General features: G+C 40.5%; 1 protein-coding gene across 3 annotated transcripts; it reads left to right on the top strand.

Moving 5' to 3' along the window:
* The first annotated feature begins 9960 nt into the window (after positions 1-9960).
* LOC103703773 (ribose-phosphate pyrophosphokinase 4) lies at positions 9961-19297 on the top strand. 3 transcript variants are annotated; one of them, XM_008786746.3, is made up of 8 exons: positions 9961-10410; positions 14744-15059; positions 15168-15263; positions 15996-16064; positions 16172-16300; positions 16526-16625; positions 18461-18525; positions 18712-19297. In XM_008786746.3, the coding sequence occupies exons 1-8, from the start codon at positions 10025-10027 to the stop codon at positions 18799-18801; spliced, it is 1251 nt and encodes a 416-aa protein (XP_008784968.1). In that variant the 5' UTR covers positions 9961-10024; the 3' UTR covers positions 18802-19297. The 3 variants fall into 3 exon arrangements, with proteins under 3 accessions (XP_008784968.1, XP_008784969.1, XP_008784970.1); XM_008786748.3 differs by having other exon boundaries at positions 9962-10410; positions 14882-15059; XM_008786747.3 differs by having other exon boundaries at positions 18461-19285.
* Positions 19298-19704: the final 407 nt, after the last annotated feature.

The following is a 19704-nucleotide window of genomic DNA, read 5'->3' as shown; positions in this document are numbered from 1 at the left end:
CTCAGACAGTTTCTGGAGTGTGTTTCGGGTGTGGTCAGCCGGGTCACAGGATTTCCAATTGTCCTCGTACTAGATCTGCGCAGAGGCCACCGAGTTCTGTAGCTCCTCAACGACAGACTTCCTTTACTCCAGTACAGGCTACCCAGTCAGCTGTCCTCAGGCAGCAGAGGGGAGGAGGATCTCGCACCCAGGGACGGGTATATGCACTGACACAGCAGGATGCTCAGGCATCCAACACGGCAGTGACAGGTACCTTATTAGTACATTCTACTTATGCATATGCACTATTCGACTCAGGGGCCACACACTCTTTTATTTCATCTACATATGTGCATAAGCATGATATATTTTGCTCACCCTTGGAGAGGGAATTATGTGTGAGTACCCCAGCTGGGGGTAAGATGATCACCTCACTGATATGCAAGTCTTGCCCAGTAATTGTAGAGGGTAGAGACTTGAAAGCTGACCTTATTGTCATGGACTTACATGAATTTGATTTAATTCTGGGTATGGATTGGTTAGCTATATATCACGCTACCATTGACTGCTTCTCGAAGCGGGTGACTTTCCGAATCCCTGACATTGAAGAGTTTTATTTTGTGGGTGATGGAGGGTGTGTCTCCCCTCAGATAGTGGCAGCCTTACAGGGTATTCGGTCTCTCAGGAAGGGGTGCTCTGTGTATATGGCAGCCGTCATGGATTCTGAGCAGTCGGAACAGAAAATTGAAGACATACCCGTGGTCAGGGAATACCCTGATGTTTTTCCTGATGAGCTTCCTGGTTTACCACCAGTTAGAGAGGTGGAATTTGCCATTGATCTAAACCCTGGTACGGCACCCATATCTAGACCTCCTTACAGAATGGCCCCGGCTGAACTAAAAGAACTGAAGGAACAGTTGCAGGAGCTATTGGATCTGGGTTTCATTCGACCCAGTGTCTCTCCTTGGGGTGCACCAGTGTTATTTGTGAGGAAGAAGGACGGCAGTATGAGGCTATGCATTGATTTTCGGGAAATTAACAAAGTGACTATCAAGAACAGGTACCTCCTACCCCGGATTGATGACTTGTTTGATCAGCTTCAGGGTGCCCAGGTGTTTTCAAAGATTGATCTGCGATCTGGATATCATCAGTTGAGGATAAAGGAGTCTGATATAGCCAAGACTGCCTTCCGCACCAGATATGGCCATTATGAGTATCTGGTGATGCCTTTCGGGTTGACAAATGCTCCAGCTGCATTTATGGATCTGATGAACAGGGTATTTAAACCTTTCTTGGACAAATTTGTAATTGTGTTTATTGATGACATCTTAATCTATTCCAAGAGTCATACTGAGCATGAGCAACACTTGAAAATTGTTTTGAAAATTTTGAGACAGAATCAATTGTATGGGAAACTGAAGAAATGTCAGTTCTGGCTGGATCAGGTGATGTTCTTGGGACATGTGGTATCTAAAGAAGGAATTATGGTTGACCCGAAGAAGATCGAAGCTGTAGTTGACTGGAGCAGACCGACAAATGTATCAGAGATCCGCAGTTTCCTTGGATTAGCCGGCTATTACAGAAGATTTGTAGAAGGCTTCTCTAGTATTGCTGGGCCCTTGACTCGACTCACTCGCAAAGGAGTGAAATTCGAGTGGTCGGATCAGTGTGAGAAGAGCTTCGAGGAATTGAAGCGCCGGCTAGTGTCAGCACCTATTTTGACTCTGCCAGTCACGGGTGTTGATTATACTATTTACAGTGATGCCTCCAAGAAGGGTTTGGGCTGTGTGCTGATGCAGAATGGAAAAGTTATTGCCTACGCCTCTAGACAGCTCAAGCCTTATGAAGAAAACTATCCCACACATGATCTCGAGCTTGCAGCAGTTGTATTTGCTCTGAAATTATGGAGGCACTATTTGTATGGAGAGACATGTCAGGTATATACTGATCATAAAAGCCTGAAATATCTCTTTACTCAAAAAGAGCTGAACATGAGACAGAGGAGGTGGCTGGAGTTGTTAAAAGATTATGATCTGACTATCCACTATCACCCTGGAAAGGCAAATGTAGTAGCAGATGCACTGAGCCGGAAATCTTCAGGAAATATTGCAGCCTTGATTACTACTCAGAAGGATATTCTGGAAGATCTGAGGAGAGCAGAGATAGAGGTGTATCTACATGAGGCTACTATGAAATTGGCAAACTTGCGAGTCCAGCCTACACTTATTGATAGAATTAAGGCAGCGCAAGTTGATGACCCTCGACTCCAGAAGATCAGGAGGGATATCGAGTCTGGTACACAGTCAGATTTCCGTATACATGAAGATGGCTCTTTGAGGTTTATTAACAGAATCTGTGTTCCAGATAATCCTGGTCTGAAGAAGGAAATCATGGATGAAGCTCACAGTACGGGATATACAGTGCACCCAGGCAGTACCAAGATGTACAAGGATCTGAAAGCGGTGTTTTGGTGGAATAACATGAAGAGGGAGATTGCCCAGCATGTATCTCAATGCTTAACTTGTCAGCAAGTTAAGATTGAGCATCAGAGACCAGCAGGTATGCTACAGCCTCTGCCGATTCCAGAGTGGAAATGGGAGCATGTCACTGTGGATTTCGTATCAGGACTACCTCGTACCCTTAGAGGTCATGATTCAGTCTGGGTGATCGTAGACAGACTGACCAAAACAGCTCATTTTCTGGCAATCAAGACTGGGATGACACTGGAGAAGCTGGCAGAATTATATATCGAGCAGATAGTACGGCTGCACGGAGTTCCAGTATCCATTGTATCAGACAGAGATTCCCGGTTTGTGGCACATTTCTGGGGCAGCTTGCACAGAGCTTTGGGGACCACCCTTAGCTTCAGTACAGCCTTTCATCCACAGACAGATGGACAGTCTGAGAGGACCATCCAGATTCTAGAGGATATGCTGAGAGCCTGCTCTATTGATATGAGGGGCTCTTGGGATCATCACTTGTCACTGGTAGAGTTTGCTTATAATAATAGCTACCAGGCAAGCATACAGATGGCTCCTTATGAGGCTCTATATGGTAGGAAGTGCAGATCGCCTATCTGTTGGGATGATGTGGGGGAGAGGAAGATCTTGGGTCCAGAGATGGTGCAGCAGACAGTGGAAAAGATTCAGTTGATCAGAGAACGACTCCGAGCAGCTCAGAGTAGACAGAAAAGCTATGCAGATATCAGGAGGCGGGAATTGGAATTTCAGGTCGGAGATCATGTGTTCCTCAGAGTATCCCCTTCTAAAGGGATCATGCGGTTTGGAGTTCGAGGAAAGCTCAGTCCGAGATATGTGGGACCCTTCGAGATTCTCGAGAGAGTTGGATCTGTTGCTTATAGACTGGCACTTCCACCTGCTCTATCGGGAGTTCATTCTGTATTTCATGTCTCCATGCTGAGGAGGTACATTGCTGATCCCAGTCATGTGATTGAAGTGGCACCTTTGCAGCTCCGCGCAGATCTTTCTTATGTTGAGCAGCCTATCCGTGTAGTGGATAGGAAGGACCAAGTTTTGAGGAGGCGCACGATTCCTTATGTAAAGGTGCAGTGGAGCAATCACAGTGAGAGAGAAGCTACTTGGGAGCTGGAGGAGGAGATGAGAGAGAAGTTTCCTGCCATGTTCTCGGATTGAGGTATGTTTTAATTTCGAGGACGAAATTTTTTTTTTAGTTGGTTAGAGTGTAAAGATCTGAATTTTGGGCCTGTTATTGGGCCCAAAGAACTGAAGTCGGCAATGGATGCCGACTTCAGTTCGCTCTTCATGTCGCCCCACGAAGACCACGCCGGCCGAACGGCCAGCGGGATCTTCGCACCTCCCCCCCCTTTTTTCCCTCTCTCCCTCTCTCCCTCTCTCTCTCTCTCCCTCTTTCTCTCCTCTGAGAGCCTCATCCGAGCCCCATCCCTTCCCCATCTCTCTAAAAATTTGAGTTTTTCCCCTCATCTTCTTCCCCCTTCTAGAGACAGTTGCCGGAGCCGTAGCCGCCGCCGGAGCCGCCAACGCCGCCAGGGGTCCTTTCGTCGACGACTGGAGGTGAGAAAGACATGTTTCTTTTTATCATTATTTTTGGATTTGAGGGGAGAGAAATGAGGGATGGCAACCGGTCTTCATCCCCTGTTTTGGAAAATTTTTTTGATGGGATTCGGCCGGCCGACGGTGGCCGGCCGGGGTCAATCCGGCCGAAACGAGTTCGGCCGGAGATGGGTGAACAGGGGTCGGGCTTTCCAGCCCCGGTCCCTCTCTTCCCTTCCTTTCTTCCTCTCCTTCTGCTCTCCTTTTCGTCCGGCGCCGCTTGTGACAGTGGCGTGGCCGACGGCGGCTGGCCGAGCGCCGCCGCCGAGGGCCACGGTCGACCGCCGAGGGCCGACCGGAACCACCAGCCACCCCCCCTCCTTCCTTTTCTTCTTCTTCTTCTTCTTCTTCTTCTTCTTCTTCTTCTTATTCTTTTCTTCTTTCTTCTTCCTGGGCGTATACCTTGCTTTGATTTCCGTGCCTATTTGGGTCTCAAACCAGACACAACAGACCCTGATCTGATTGAACCATGGGATTTAGCTTAAACTTGAGTTGGGTAGTGTGGATCAGACCGTGTACCGGTTCCACCCATTTCTTGAATTGGGTTGGGTCTGAGTTTAAGTGAATGGGTTTTGTTATGGTCTGATCAGACCTGGTCTGGATTGGGTTGGGGGTCTGTGTTGGGCTGAGTCGGGCCAAATTGGAACTGTGGACTGGTTTGGGTTGGGCCCGAAATTTGATATGAACCTGTTATCCGGTTTGGTTCAATTGGGCCTAATCTGTTTTGGGCCACAATTGACTTAGGTCTAAAGGATTCTGATTTTAGGGTATATGTTTGATCTTGGGGGCCCATTCTTGGATTTATGAACTTAGGAGTTTAAGGGGTTGAAATTAGTTTAAATTATGTTTCTTAATTAATTAAATAATTAATATTTATGTTTAATCAGGGGTTCGTGATATCTGTGGCAGGGATTTTTTAAGCGAACCCAGGTAGGTGACTTATTGCTTTTAAATCGAATTATAACATGTATCTTGCATATCTTGATGTTATGATTTATTCTTGGCATTATGTGTTAGAATTAGAATTAAATATTTATTTTTTTTTATAAACTGTTATGTGACTTATTATTGGGAGCATGTTCATGACTTTGATTTGGAAATTCACGATGTGGAAAATTTATTTATTGATTTTTAAAGACCGCGTGACTATAGTCTAGACCCCGCCAATGGGATGATACGTTGGCCCTGTCGACTTGTACTGAGGAACTGGTTCCGACACCGTGACCACCGGTGATAGAATAGTGGCGGCACAGGGGTGCGTTTTGCTCTGCGGAGCGGCTCAGTGGAGCGTGAGATTGGCACCAGGGGGTGCGGCACAGTGGTGCGTTGGCTCTGCGGAGCGTGAGATTGGCACCAGGGGGTGCGGCACAGTGGTGCGTTGGCTCAGTAGAGCGGCTCTTCGGAGAGTTGTATTGGCACTTCGGTGTAACCATGCCACTGGGTGATGTGGCCGTAGTCATGCGGTTGAGATATTTTGAGTCTCGGATCGGGTTTACAGATTATTGTGTGGATTTTTGGATTTATGAGTTTAGCTGCTTTTATATGCATTATGACATGTTATATGATGACTTTATTGCATGATGTCGCCCACTGAGCTGTTAGCTCACTCCTATTATTTACATTTTTTTTTCAGGTGATGACATGTGATTATAGGGATTATGGGACGGAGTGATCATGATGTATTTAGCTAGTAGACATTGACTTTCCTTTTGACATGTGTATATATTTATGGACATTTGATATGGAAACTGGAATTTATCTTTGTTTAGCTATTGATGGTTGATCTGATTTATCTGCCTTGCGCGCCTGCGGGGTCCGCCCTGCAGGTGCGCGGCGTCTGCTCGCGCCCCGGGCCCCGGGTTCGGGGCGTGACAAGAATACTGAAATGAACCCTCATACAGGCACTTTACAGTTGAAAAAAGAACCAGAAGAGTCTAACTTCATTGAGGACAGCATGGCAGACAAGGATGTCGAGTACATTAATTTAGTTGTAACAGAGAAAAGCCCTGAAACAAAATATGCAAGCAAAAATAAAGAGAATGAATAATTGGATGAAAAGGAACAGCAAGAAGATGACCTGAAGGATGTCTCCATCTCAACAAAAACAGAAGTTCCAAGCATCCAGAATGATCTAGTGAATAATATGATTCACAAGGAAACATACAGTCTGATGCATGAAGAGAACAGCCTCCAAGCAAATGACACTATTGATGCTGAAGACAATTTGAAAGGAGGAAATTTGAATGATCAGGCTAAAGCCAAACCTGAAGAAGAGAAGAGCAATAGCAATTTCTGTGGATGAGCCTCATGCTGTACCAGCTACTGAGATATCAGTAGAGGAAACAATTCAAGATCAAGAAACCAAGCATTCAAGAAATGAAAAGGAAAATGATGTCCAAGAAGAGGAAGAAACCAATTATGGAAACCTTGATGCCTCTGCCTCTTCACAACTAACAGATGAGACAGCCACTAAATGTAGAGAAAGAGGCTCAGAAGCGTGAGGAAATATATGAAGTTGTGCAAGACAAAGATCGTTGTCACGAAAAAGTACTCAACCAGGATGACCTCACAGACCAGATCATGAAATATGGCACTGCAGAGGTATCAAAGGAACAAAATGAGGAAGGCATACAAGAACATGAGGACAAAGATGGAAAAGACAATGACAAAATTGGAAAAGTTTTTGAAGATAAGCATGTTGAAGTGAGCTGAAATGAAGCAATCCAAATGGACAGAAGCTTCAGAAAAAGAACATGAACAAGAATTTGCATCTATAATGACAAAGAGCATCCTGATGAAACAATCAGTAAGGAAAGTTTAGGCCCTGAACAAAACAAAGATGAGACAGACTGTTAAGCTTGAAAACCATTTCATCATGGCGTCCAAGGAAGTTGAAGTAACTGAAGGAATTGCAAATACTGAAAAAGAAAATATAGACAACAAATCACTGATAAACATGGAAGAAATCCCCAATAAAGATAAACCAATGCATAAAAAGACTGAAAAAGCAGCCGCTGAATTGACGCATGAGTTCCAGGTATCCTAAAACTTACAAGTCTTTATGCATTATTTCATTAATAGTTTAATTGGAATTACTGTTAATAATGAAGTGTACTGTCAATTGAACAAGCCATTCATGAGCACTTCTGTCCTACTCAAAATTTGCCTTGATAAGGGTCACAGTTAGTAATCAATCCAAACTTTCCAGCTCTCTCAAGATTGGCTTGATTAAGCTCTTAATGACATATATTATTATGTTTGCGCACAAATACAGTTCCAACCCTTTTTATATATCATATCAGAATATATTGCATAACAGGAATGCCTAGTGTTCGTTGAAATGCTTCTTATGGTTGAAAAGCATTAAACGCTTCAAGTTGAGATTTAACCACTAGATCGATATGGAATAGTGGGGAAGTGCAACAAAGATCTTCCAATAGAAGAGATGCTCAAGTCCATGTTGAAAAATCTAGGAAGAAGGGAAGAAGACCAAAGGCCAGCAACCAAAATGTAGGTTAGGAAAAAAGATTTGGAAAAGCCTACAACACCAGAGATGACCCTTGATACAAATTATTGGCGATAATAATTCATAGTGTCAACCCCAAATGTTTGGAAGAAGGCAACGTGGCTTGATGTTTATGACTTATAGTTATGGTCTAGAGTTACGAGAATTTCAGCAGGGACAAAAAAGGATTGATCAATTCTTCATTTACGATCTCCTTAGTAGATGTGTATATATGTATATATATGCAAATCTGACATGCACAATCACAACTTCCAGGTTTTTTTTAGGTTTTTTCCCTTCTCTTTGTTGACAAAGTCATACCACTATAAGATCCTATTCTTGCAATGAGTCAACCTTACCTATCATGCGCATTCGCATAAGATACAAGTCTCGTCATTTGGTGAATAAGATACAAGTCTCGTCTGCTCCCGATCTGCTCATGGGAAAAGAAGACACAAGACATGCAAGCTCTGTTTCTAATCCCTAAACAAGCATCGAAAGTTAATATGTTGTTATCTTGGACCGGGAGGGATCCCTCCATGAGTCTTGCCCTCTCATGGTAAAATAAAGACGATAGCGGAATAATGGAAGAGCCATCAGGATTATAAAAAGAAGAAAGAAAAACGCACCAACCCTCCAGCCTCTCTCAATCAGCAAAACCGAGCACAATCGAACAAGCCGTCAAAAACCCAGCAGCGCAATCCATCCCGGCACAGCTACCATCCGCATCCTCAAGGTCTCCCGGCGCGTCGACCACCCGCTTGCCGGTTATCGCCGCCTCCCCCCTTCTCGACAACTGTGGTGGTGTGGTCCAAATCCAACCTCCAATTAAGGACGACTGCATGCTAGGTCTCTCTCATATACATTACTCGCATCTTACTCTCTCCTGAACTTATATTGGCATACATTAAGCGTAGGAGGGTCCTCACACCGGCAACTCTTGTGACCTCCACTTCGTCAAAATTCGATGACATCTTTTCGCTACTCTTTTTTAAATAAGATCATAAATTATATATATATTTTTTCTTCTTAGTAAATTAGGTAGCCTAGCCTTTTCTTATGGAAAAAAAATATATTGGATGGTTTAACCTTCCCTAATCTTCTAAAAAAAATATGCTAGCCATGCCCCCTCCCACTTGAACGAGGTCTTTGAAGAAGAGAGCTCGACGACTATATTTCTGGCTGTCTAAGTCCATTAATGGACCTTCAATCCAGGTTATCCAAACAGGTTAGGATCGTTTAGTCTTACTTCGATCAGGACACCAACCAGCAATACTGGAATCATGTGTAACCTAATTATATGCTCTTTCATTCATGCAAATGCTGATACTTCTGGCTATTTGTTTTTCCATTTCGGAGGCAAGCCTTCCATAGTTATCAAAAAAAAAAAAGGACAACAGAAAAAAAAATGTGGGTGCTGGACTGTCCTATCATGAAGTCAGCAGCGCCAGTCACCTTCATGATCGCTTGATAAAGATTTTTGTACCTTCCGGCAATGGCGGCGCAGAAGATCTTCCATGCAAGCACGCAATTTAACCAACATAAAGTCGTGCCTAATGTTGGCTTTGTATTCAAGCGTATGCCAAAGTGCATGCGGATACTGAGCTATCTATACCAACGGCAAAATATTCTTGTCATGCGTGTGGATTGGAGATGGATATAAAAATATATTTTTGGCCATTTAATACATAGGCTAAAAATATTCAAAATTATTATTATTATTGGGTATAAATAGTTTAAAGATAATAAACTATATCTAATAGTTTGATTCATTGATGGGAAATTTTTATCGTCCAATTAAAAAAAAATCTAGCTCTAAAAATTACACTTTCAAACTTACTATATGAATTAATATAAAGATATCTAGTATAAATTTTATGGAGCCACATATTATTTTAAAATGAATGACGGAAGTTTTAAAATAATGATCTAAGCTATTGGATATAATCTAATTTTAAATTGCTTACATACCAAAAATTATATAATTTATAGACTTTTAATCTATATGTCAAATGGTCAAAAATTGAATAGTTTAAATAAACATAATATAAGTAGCTTATAGATAGCATATTATTTTTAACAATTCAGATTATTAATGTGGAACTTATCATTCAATTTTTTAAAAAATTATATATATATATATATATATATATATATATATATATATATATATATATATATATATATATATATATATATATATATATATATAATCAACCTTAATACGCACTCTGGTAAGTTGTGCCAATTGAAATTGTATAAGGTGCTAAAAGCTCCTCCTCCGAGAAGCAGCAGAGTCGGCATATTTCTTGCCGACTTTCGGTTTACTAATAAATGGTAATTTGGATATTTGGTTTCCATGTCGTTTTATAGAAGGCCATTTCGCTGTCTCCTTTCAAAAACCAAAAACAAAAAAAAAAGACTATTTCGCCGTCGTAGGCGGAGAAAGATGGGGGCGGCGGCGGCGGCGGCGGCTCCTCCGGCTCCCTCTTGGGGAAGCCCAAAACCTAACGCTAGCCCTAACCCTAGATTCTACAAGCCCAAATTCGTCGGAGCTCGATCCTTGGCCCTCCCGAAGCGGAGCAGCAGCGGGTTCCGATCGGAGCTCACGAGCCCTGATCTCTCGCCAGGGAGAAGCGGAGCGACCGTCCACGTCTCCCGGAGCTCCCCTTCATGTCTAATGGCGGCCTCGGCGACGGTGGCTTCCTCCGTCGCCTTGCCTCCGAAGAGGTCGCGGAAGAATGTTCTCCTCTTCTATTGCGAGGAAATGAGGGAGCTGGCCGAGCGCGTCGCCTCGGAGATCGACGCCGTCGAGCTCCGCAGCATCAGTTGGAGGTACAAGCCCTTCTTCTTCTTTAATCTGAATCAAATAAAGTTTCTCGATTTATTTATTCCTTTGAATGCGTTATCTTCTTTCAGGGCTTCTTGAATCTTCATATTTCAAATTTTGCGTCTCTATAAACAAGAATCTGATTCTTGTGATATCAATGAGTTTTAATGATTCTTTGAAAACCAACGCGGTGGTGATGATGCGTCGATGAGAGTAATGTTAGGAGACCTCCGACAGTTCCCAAGCGCTCCTCCTCTCTATTTCCTTTCTCTCTCTCTCTCTCTCTTCTCTCTCTCATCCACTATTGATGCTGGAATTGTTTGTCGGATCAATATTGCTTACTCATTTTCATGCATTTGTTTGCATTGAAATCTTGCCAATCGGATGATTCCAATAGCAACAACGTCAGCATAACTGGATAGATTCATACTTAATCTTCTACATGTTGTTTCTGATACTCTGACTGAAATCCATACTAAATTTGTTTTTGTTTGTCTGTGACATCTTAGTCCTTTTCTTAGTTTAAAATACATTCTAGACATGAGCCAACACAAGCACTGAAAAGTATTTCTGTATGAAAAATTCAGTGTGAAGATGCTGTCATGTTGCTACCATCCGATAAAGAAGATATTGATGAAAATAACTGAATGAAAATGGCTAAAATTCCTTGATTACCATGGGCTAGTACAATTACCTCCTAATTAATCTTGGCACAATGTGTGGATAAAGGCTCTAGTGAGGAGACTGGTGTTGGAGTTGTCATCTGGCATTGATTGTCCCGAGTTCCCTAGATAAGGGGTTTGCCGTGGAACCTGAAAGGCCACTTGGTGGGTAGACCTACCCAAATTGTTTGAGATTAAGGTCGTGTAATAGGTTTTTCCATGGAACCTAGAAAGCCACTTGGTGTGCAGACCTACCCTCTAAACACCCCCTAGACTTGGAAAGCATGTAGATGAAGAGTAAAGACAACAGTGTTTGTTTTAGGGATTTGTTTGTCTGAGGCGCCGAATTAGAAGCTATGAATTCAAAGTGAAAGGCCGTACCATCTGATTGATATTTTATATGGCTCGAAATTATCGAACTGATGGTTGTGCACGGTCATGTGAAGGTCAAAGCGAGAGACTATACCATCTAATGGGTATTTTATATGGCTCAAAATTATCTAACTGTTGGTTCTGCAGGGTACTACAAACTGATGATAGGCCTATATGTCATGTGAAATATGGGCTGCAAAATTAGTGACTTTGTCAGAAGTTCTGAAGCAACACCTTGCACTTTCAAAAATCTATCTGCTATTTCACTTCATTAAGAACTCACTCAATCATCATTTTCTTCAATATACATCCACACCAGTCATTTTTCCTTTGCCATCAAATCCTTTCCCATGTTGTACTTCTGTTACCATTTCCTGTTGATTACTGTTATGACTTATTTTATAGTTTTATTCATTTCTTTTTAAGCAAGTTTTAGTGTCTTAAAATTTCTTTTTTATTATGTTGACTTATGTTGACTCAGTCTTTTATCCCGTTGAGATTTTTACTACTAATCTAGCGTGCCCGTACTGACCTCTAGATTCGATGGGGAGTGAGTGTTGGGACATTATGGTTGGTTTTATATTTATCAACTCTCCCTGTTGTGAGAATATCAGAGAAGGCTTTCCAAACAATATACTATCAGCTTTCTACTTCCCAGGGCAACTACTATGTACAACATACGGACTTCCTCACCAAAGTGCATGGTTTGAGGGATAGTGGATCGTTGTATCTTAGGGAAGACCACCAGCATCCCATGCACCTTGTGGGGCAATGATTTTCTCTAAGGAAGACATTATCTTCTTTTAAAAAAGCATCTATTGATGCCTCAATTTGTCATATCTTTCTTAAACCCTTGCCCTTTACTTCTGTTATTTTACTAACTTTATTTAATTTATCATTCTGCCTCAGTTTATCTCTTCGATCATTTCTTGTACCATTAAAGTCTATTTTCATGGGAGCATTTTTTGATCTTTCTAGTTCAATAAATTATTTACTTCAATATACTCTATAAAGGAGACCCCAAATTAGAGAGGAAAGAGTATCCAATTGTGGACTTAAGTCTGCAACCACTGCCTTACAGTCAATCAAGTTATCTTTTTGACCATCCCATAGTCATGAGATCTAGTATACAAAAATCCGCAAGAACAAAAGGTCCTATAAAAAGTAATAAAATAAAGTCTTTTTAGGCTTCCAGAACTGCCAATAAGATCTCTAGGTGAACTAATTTGCTGGAATGCCATCGATATCAGCATAGGGAAGTTTTCATCATCCATCTTCCAATCCCTACCTTAATCATGGTCTTTGGAAATGCATAATAAAGAAAGGCCTCTTTGTGGACCTACATGGTGCTAATCCTTCCATTTGCTTTGCTAAAGTTTATAAGTATAACCAGAAGCATTCCAAACTAGTTCCAATGTACTCAATTCCTATATCTTAGAATTTCTTTTCAAGTTGCTAAGCTTGGTGTTGTTTCTATTTTCATGAATTGAAATTCAAAATTTTCAAGTATTATCCTTAAAATACTGAACTTTGAGTTCTAAGTCTTTTCTTTTCTTTTCTAGCATGCGTTCTATTTGATTTCATTACCATAACATATTTTTATGAAATGATAAGGCAAAAGCACGAAGAACATTTTTTTGTTTATATATTAATTTTAATATTTTTCCTATTGATGCTTGTGACTTTTCATGGGTACACTCCTTGTTGAGGTTTTCAAAATCTCTTAGCATAGTTGGTTGGTTAGTTATTTCCAGCATTTTCTTATGAATAAGTTGCAATGAAATTATTTTATTGAGTTAGCAATTACAAGACTAGCAAGGTGCCTGAGGAGAGTTTTATTTTAATCAAGATTTGCTGAACTAGTACCGAAGGTCGTACCAGCCGGTGTCTGGTTTAGCATGGAATGCAAGTCCGTACCACCGTGCTGTTCTAGGATGTGAGGGACTTGTGCGAGTATATGTTTAATATCATATCGGCTATGTACTAGGTAGATTAGATTTTGGTTACTTATACAAGCCAAAGAACTCAAATAATACTTTCAGACTAGGCTTTTTGGATGAAATCTTGGGTTGTTACAAATGATATTAGAGCGGATCCAGTCCATAACTCATGTAAACTAAGGGACACTGCATCACAGGCTCATTTGGGTTGACCAAGGATTGATCGTGGTATTTGTGATTAAATTTATGGTACTTGTGGTTAGATTTGAATGGATTTGGATCCTTTTTCTGGCCAGGCTGTTAAGACTTACATAGGGAGAGTATGGGAGGGACCCATGCCGGCATGTGTTTAGTCCCATATCAATTGTGCACTCGATAGATCTTGAATATTTATATAGGGTCAAGGAACTTAAATAATACCTTCCAACTAGCCTTTCTGAATGAGACCCTGGGTTCTTACACGAGGTGTACCGAAATAGAGAGAGTCGGAGAGGGAGGGGTAGAGAGAGAGAGGAGGGAGAGAGAAGGAGAAGGAGGAGGAGAGAGAGGGCCCAAAAGCCCTCGTCGTCGTTGTCATTGGGGGAGGGGAAGAGAGGTAGAGAGGAGGGAGATGGAGGAATGAGGAGGGAATAGGAAAACCCTAACCCTAGCGAAGTGAGAAAGAGACGGAGAGGGGAGATGTTTATCGGTGATGAAGGAGGGGGGGAGGGGCGAGCAGCATCGATCGAGGGGGGGGGGTGAGGTGCTCCGAGCAGTCATGAGCATGGGTAGGGGGTGCTGCCATCACGAGCGGCGCGGGGTGGGCTATTTACCGAGCCAAGGGGAGGGGTTTAATCAAGTGTTGGAGCTGATTTGGCCTATTTATCGAGCCGATAGGGCGAAGTATCCCAATTCCTTGTCGGTTCCTGAATTGGACTGCTTGAGGTGGTACAACCAGCCATGATTCTGATTGTAGACGTCCTTTCTTTTTTTTTAGCAAGACGGTTCCTAATATTCCCTTTTTTGCTAACAATTCTACAAGAATCAATTATTCCATCTGCCATGCCTAATCCTAAAGGGACATGATATTCAAGGCTTCTTCAAGTGTTTCATTAGGGGACAAAATCAACTTTCAAAGCAAATCATTTTGTATTTTATTCCCTAAAATGCAATGCTTTTCACATGTCTTTCATAAAGGAGTAAGGACAAACTATTTCAGTTTTATTAAGCAATAATAAGTTTTTTCTTTCCTAACATTTGTTTTTTTTTTTTTTTGGGAATCTACTGATATTGTTTTGTTATTGTCATTTATAGCTGATTTCACCTTAATTTGATTTCTTCACTTACTGACATGTGACAATGTCTTTTATATTTATATGTTTCAGGGCATTTGAGGATGGATTTCCCAACCTATTCATCTCAAATGCTCATGGCATTCGTGGGCAGCATGTAGCCTTTTTGGCCTCATTTAGCTCCCCTGGAGTAATTTTTGAGCAACTATCTATTATCTATGCATTGCCCAGGTTGTTCATCTCCTCATTTACAGTTGTGCTTCCCTTCTTCCCAACTGGGTCTTATGAGCGTATGGAGGAGGAAGGAGATGTAGCAACAGCCTTCACTCTTGCTAGAATATTATCAAATATACCAATATCAAGAGGTGGACCGACTAGTTTAGTCATATTTGATATTCATGCCTTACAGGTTGGCAATCCGACTTTCTTATACTAATATATGGTAAATTGTTTTTTATACATGTTTACTTACTGTTCATGATCTTTCTCTGATATAATTAAGCCTTTTTATTTCCAGGAGAGATTTTACTTTGGAGATTATGTCTTACCATGCTTTGAGAGTGGCATTCCTTTGCTTAAAAACAGGCTTCAGCAGCTACCTGATTCTGAAAATGTGAGTGACATAATCTCTAAAGCAAATTGTTGACTATTGATATCCAATCTCTGACGATCGGTCCTTATTCAACGTTGGATTTAATTATAGAACTGGACTTCGTTGAACCAAAGGTGGATGTCAAATCATGATCTCTCGACAAAATTTCAGCTGTGTTTTTTTTTGAATGTCTGTTGTGAAAATCATAGCCTTAAAAATTTACTTTTAGTATGCAATGATTTTTCAATTGTTTGAGATGTGCATGGTTTCTCATGGGCAAAGAGTAGCAAAGTTTTCTCATTGTGTCATTAACCATGAACTCAAATTGATGCAATTCTTCTATCTGACCAGTGACTTTTCTTTTTAGGTATTTGCCGTAAAAAGCCATAAATTTACTGGAAGTTATTCATTTCTGATGATTAACTAAGGCTTTTTTGGATGCTTGGTCGGTGGATCTTGCGTTAAGTACCACAGGAATGGGAATCAGCAAATGGACTGTATCCCAAAATTTTGCCAAATAGACTATATCCCAAAAATTTATGGTTACCGATATTTATCAGGAAAAATGATATTTGACATCCCAAAATTCTTGGTATTTGTGGGTTCAATCTCAATCCTAGTCCCTCTTGCCTTAATCCATCCTTACACAACTCCCACCTTATGGGAATGTTTCACAGCATTGCGACCAGGCATCCAGATGCGCCCTAAATGCTTTTGTATGTCAAGTATGTGATTCTGCACTGTCTTTTTCAGATTTGTATTGCTTTTCCAGATGATGGCTCATGGAAGAGATTTCATAAGCAACTTCAGCATTTCCCAGTGGTAATTTTCTGTATTGATAGTTTGAAACTACTATTGCACAAAACTGGCATACTATATCTGTTGCCTGTGACAGTGAGCTGAGCAAAAATTTTTGATCTCAACTTCAGATTATCTGTAACAAAGTTAGGGAAGGTGACCAACGATTTGTTCGTCTCAAGGAGGGAGATCCCAAAGGCCGCCATGTTGTGATAGTTGATGACTTGGTGCAATCAGGCAGTACTCTGATTGAGTGCCAGGTATGTGATTATTGTTTGGATGTGTTATCTGCAAGCTAGCATTATCCACATGTTCTTTCCTTTTGTTACATGAACTTGTCTATCAGCATATGTTGTTGCTTTTTGCTGCAAAAATTTTTCTTTACATCATGTGCTTGTGTAAGAGTTTAATGCAATATATGTTGTTTTAATTTATTGAACCTTGAAGTCCCACTTGGATTTGAACTCTGATTTTTTTTTCCTTAGAAAGTATTGGCAGCTCATGGAGCAGCAAAAGTCAGTGCTTATGTGACTCATGGTATCTTCCCTAATAGATCATGGGAGCGATTTCAGTATGATAATGGAGGTATGTATCTACTTCACCTGGAGTAACTTCCCAGTAATACCAGTGTTCTTTTCTTTGCTAGGAGTACCATTCATATATATAAACATAACTTTCAAGAACTGACTTATGGTAAATTGGCCACTACACTTTTTCTTGTTCTACATATGAAATGGTTTAAACCAAGGTTCGCCTTTAAACACACAGAGTTGGGTTATTTGGAAACTTGTGATATATCCTACGTGAGGAGGAGCGGGCTGACGGATCAAGAGCATTCTGGATAACAGAATCCTGAATGTATTTGGACAAAAGGACCAAGAGCATTCTGGGTCACTTGTTCCGTCCTCTCTTCCGTCTCTGCAGGTGCCTCCCAGTCCTGTGGGAGATACCACATACAGTATCTACTGCCAACTTCGGCCTATAGATATTTAAACTGAGTTGTAAAAACTTGACCATTAAGGCTAGGTTAATACATACACTGAGTTGCAAAAGCTTATTCCTTAAGGCCAAGTCGTATAAGTGCATAATTATGACCATGCATATCTATCATTAAATTTGAATTACGAGTGTTGAACTTTATTTATCACTACTTTGCCTAGCTAAGCCTGACAAGGAGGTACAAGTGAGGATAAAGATAGATGAAACACTTTACTTTACAAAGGCTTCCGTGGCGACGTTTGGAGCAGTGATATCTGAGCCGGAATTCCTTTGGAATGAACGTAGAATGTCAGAGAAATTCAAATTATGTAAATCCTGTACGATAACGAAAAAGTCTAGCATCATCTAATTTAAGTGGAAATTGGAAGGTGATTTTTGATGGAGATCATCTTGATATGTTATTTTATGTAGGCTCATATTGATTGCCTATGTTCCAAATAATATAATTTTCGATGGTAATGGGATCGAAAGAGTAGGATTGTTGCTTGATGGTAATGCAACTTTTAGGTGTTGTTTTTGGATATCTTCTTTTTGCTAGATTATGATTTCAAGGTTCTCAAATTCAATTGGATTAATATGTTAGTAAGAACTGAAATGGAATTAAACTGCTGCATCATGTCCAACTTAGCAATTGAAGAGTTTGACTTTACAATCAAGTTTCTTTATGAGAAACTCATGGTGGAAAGAATCGTACAGGCTCTAAAAGCATTTGGCGGACATTTGAGGGAATTGGTGGCCATGTACAAAGAATGGCAGTAATTTATTATATATAATGGCACACATGAGAAACCAATAGAAATTGTGAGCATAAAATATGTATCTTATGAGATGGAATATAGTTGCGAGGGCATAATATTCAAAATGGGAAGTTGGATGGTGAGTGTTACAAAAACTTTAAGTCTTATGACCAGGTGTTTTTGATATGTGAAATGATGTAGAAAGAACAACTTTGATTTGTTTGATTTTTGATAAAAATAAAATGGACAGTCTTTTTCCAGTAAGAAGCTGCATTAACCTCCTTAGCCCTATCCATATCTTGGATTTCTGCCCTTTGACTCTTAAGGATAGAGGGAAGGCTGAAGAGATTTTGAGAGGGCAGCCGTTGCAGTCTAGTTTTGATGTTTGGGCCCATTTTCTTGGTGAATTTTGATGATCCATTATTTTTCTTCTTCTTAAAAAAAAATAGAAAGGGGAGGTGGGGGGGTGAAGAAGCTGCATTGGCTTAACATTAATATCCAGTTTGAATCTTTCTGCTCAAATTATATTATTATCAAATTGTCATTAGGAACAGGTACTAATGGATAAATAGAGCTAGATATGTTAGTGTTTCTTGTAACAATCTTTTCTGAACTAATTTGTCATATTTCTCTTCCTCTGCATTTTGAACACTAAACCGATCCCCTTGTTTTCTTCCTTTCCAGTGGGTCCAGAGAATGGGTTGAGCAACTTCTGGATTACTGATTCATGTCCGCTTACCGTGAAGGAGGTGAAAAATAGACCTCCCTTTGAAGTCCTCAGCCTTGCCAGTGCTATAGCTGTTGCCCTTCAGATATAGATCTATCTATCTTTCAGTAGAGTTTTATCAGCCTGATTAAACTCTCTTTGTTTTGTTTTTGACTGTGTCATTTTTTTAATCGAACCTTTTGTTGTTTGGGAGTTGAATTTCCTTCAGCCACGGTACCGGTTTATTACGGGTCCTCTGAGTGGTGGTATGGGCTTCTTGGACAAAAACGGTGAGTTTGTTCTCGTGCGATCCCACTGAGCAACGTTGGTGGTGGTGCGATCCAGGCTACCATCCGCTTTTCCAGCTGTTGAATATGTGTTGGTATTTGGACACGAGGTCCGGGATAAGCGGGTTTGTGCAGGGCCTGGCGTGGCAAACATTAGTCGCGGTATGTTGCCGGGGGCTCTTTTTGAGTCCAACATAGAGGTAGGAAAAGACTAGCCAGTGATTCATGCAGACCCTGCAGCTCTTGCTGCTACATAATTGTTTAGCATGTCAAGATCGAGGCATTATTGGCTGGCCTATAATTGTTTAGCTTGCCAGGATGGAGACAGTGACTGGGCTATTTTGGGCCTACAAGAGCTAGAACTCATAGTTTGTTCGGAGTAGAGCTGAAATCAGATCGGATATAAATCTGATACTAGGTTATCTATATTTATATTTGTTTTGTTTGATGAATGTAGATACATATATAAATGTTAGTCGGATACACAAATTTATATTCATGTTTATTTTAGATGGATACAGATACAAATTTGCTACTAGATATACATAATTCGATACTAGATATACATATAGAGATAAATCTGATAATTAAATTTTATGATCATAGGATCAAAGATATTATTAAGTGAACGATAAATCAAGTTAATAATATGCTAATGTAGTTATTTATTTTTTAAAAATTTATAAGTATTATATAAAATTAAATAGCATTATAAATGAAATTAGATATTTGGATATGGATTAGATAACCATCTATTTATATTTATATCCATTTTTTTGGATAGATATAGATACGGATATTAGTCGAATACTCAAATTTCTATCCATATTTGAATAGATTTAGATATAAAAATAGATTCAAACGGATATTATCCATTCCACTCTCACTCTTAAGTTCAAAAAACATGTATGTTGTATTTTGATGGCTCGGTGACC

This window comes from Phoenix dactylifera, chromosome 6 (genome assembly GCF_009389715.1).
Source record: "Phoenix dactylifera cultivar Barhee BC4 chromosome 6, palm_55x_up_171113_PBpolish2nd_filt_p, whole genome shotgun sequence".
Classification (NCBI taxonomy): domain Eukaryota; kingdom Viridiplantae; phylum Streptophyta; class Magnoliopsida; order Arecales; family Arecaceae; genus Phoenix; species Phoenix dactylifera.
This window is presented reverse-complemented; position numbering and strand designations above follow the sequence as displayed.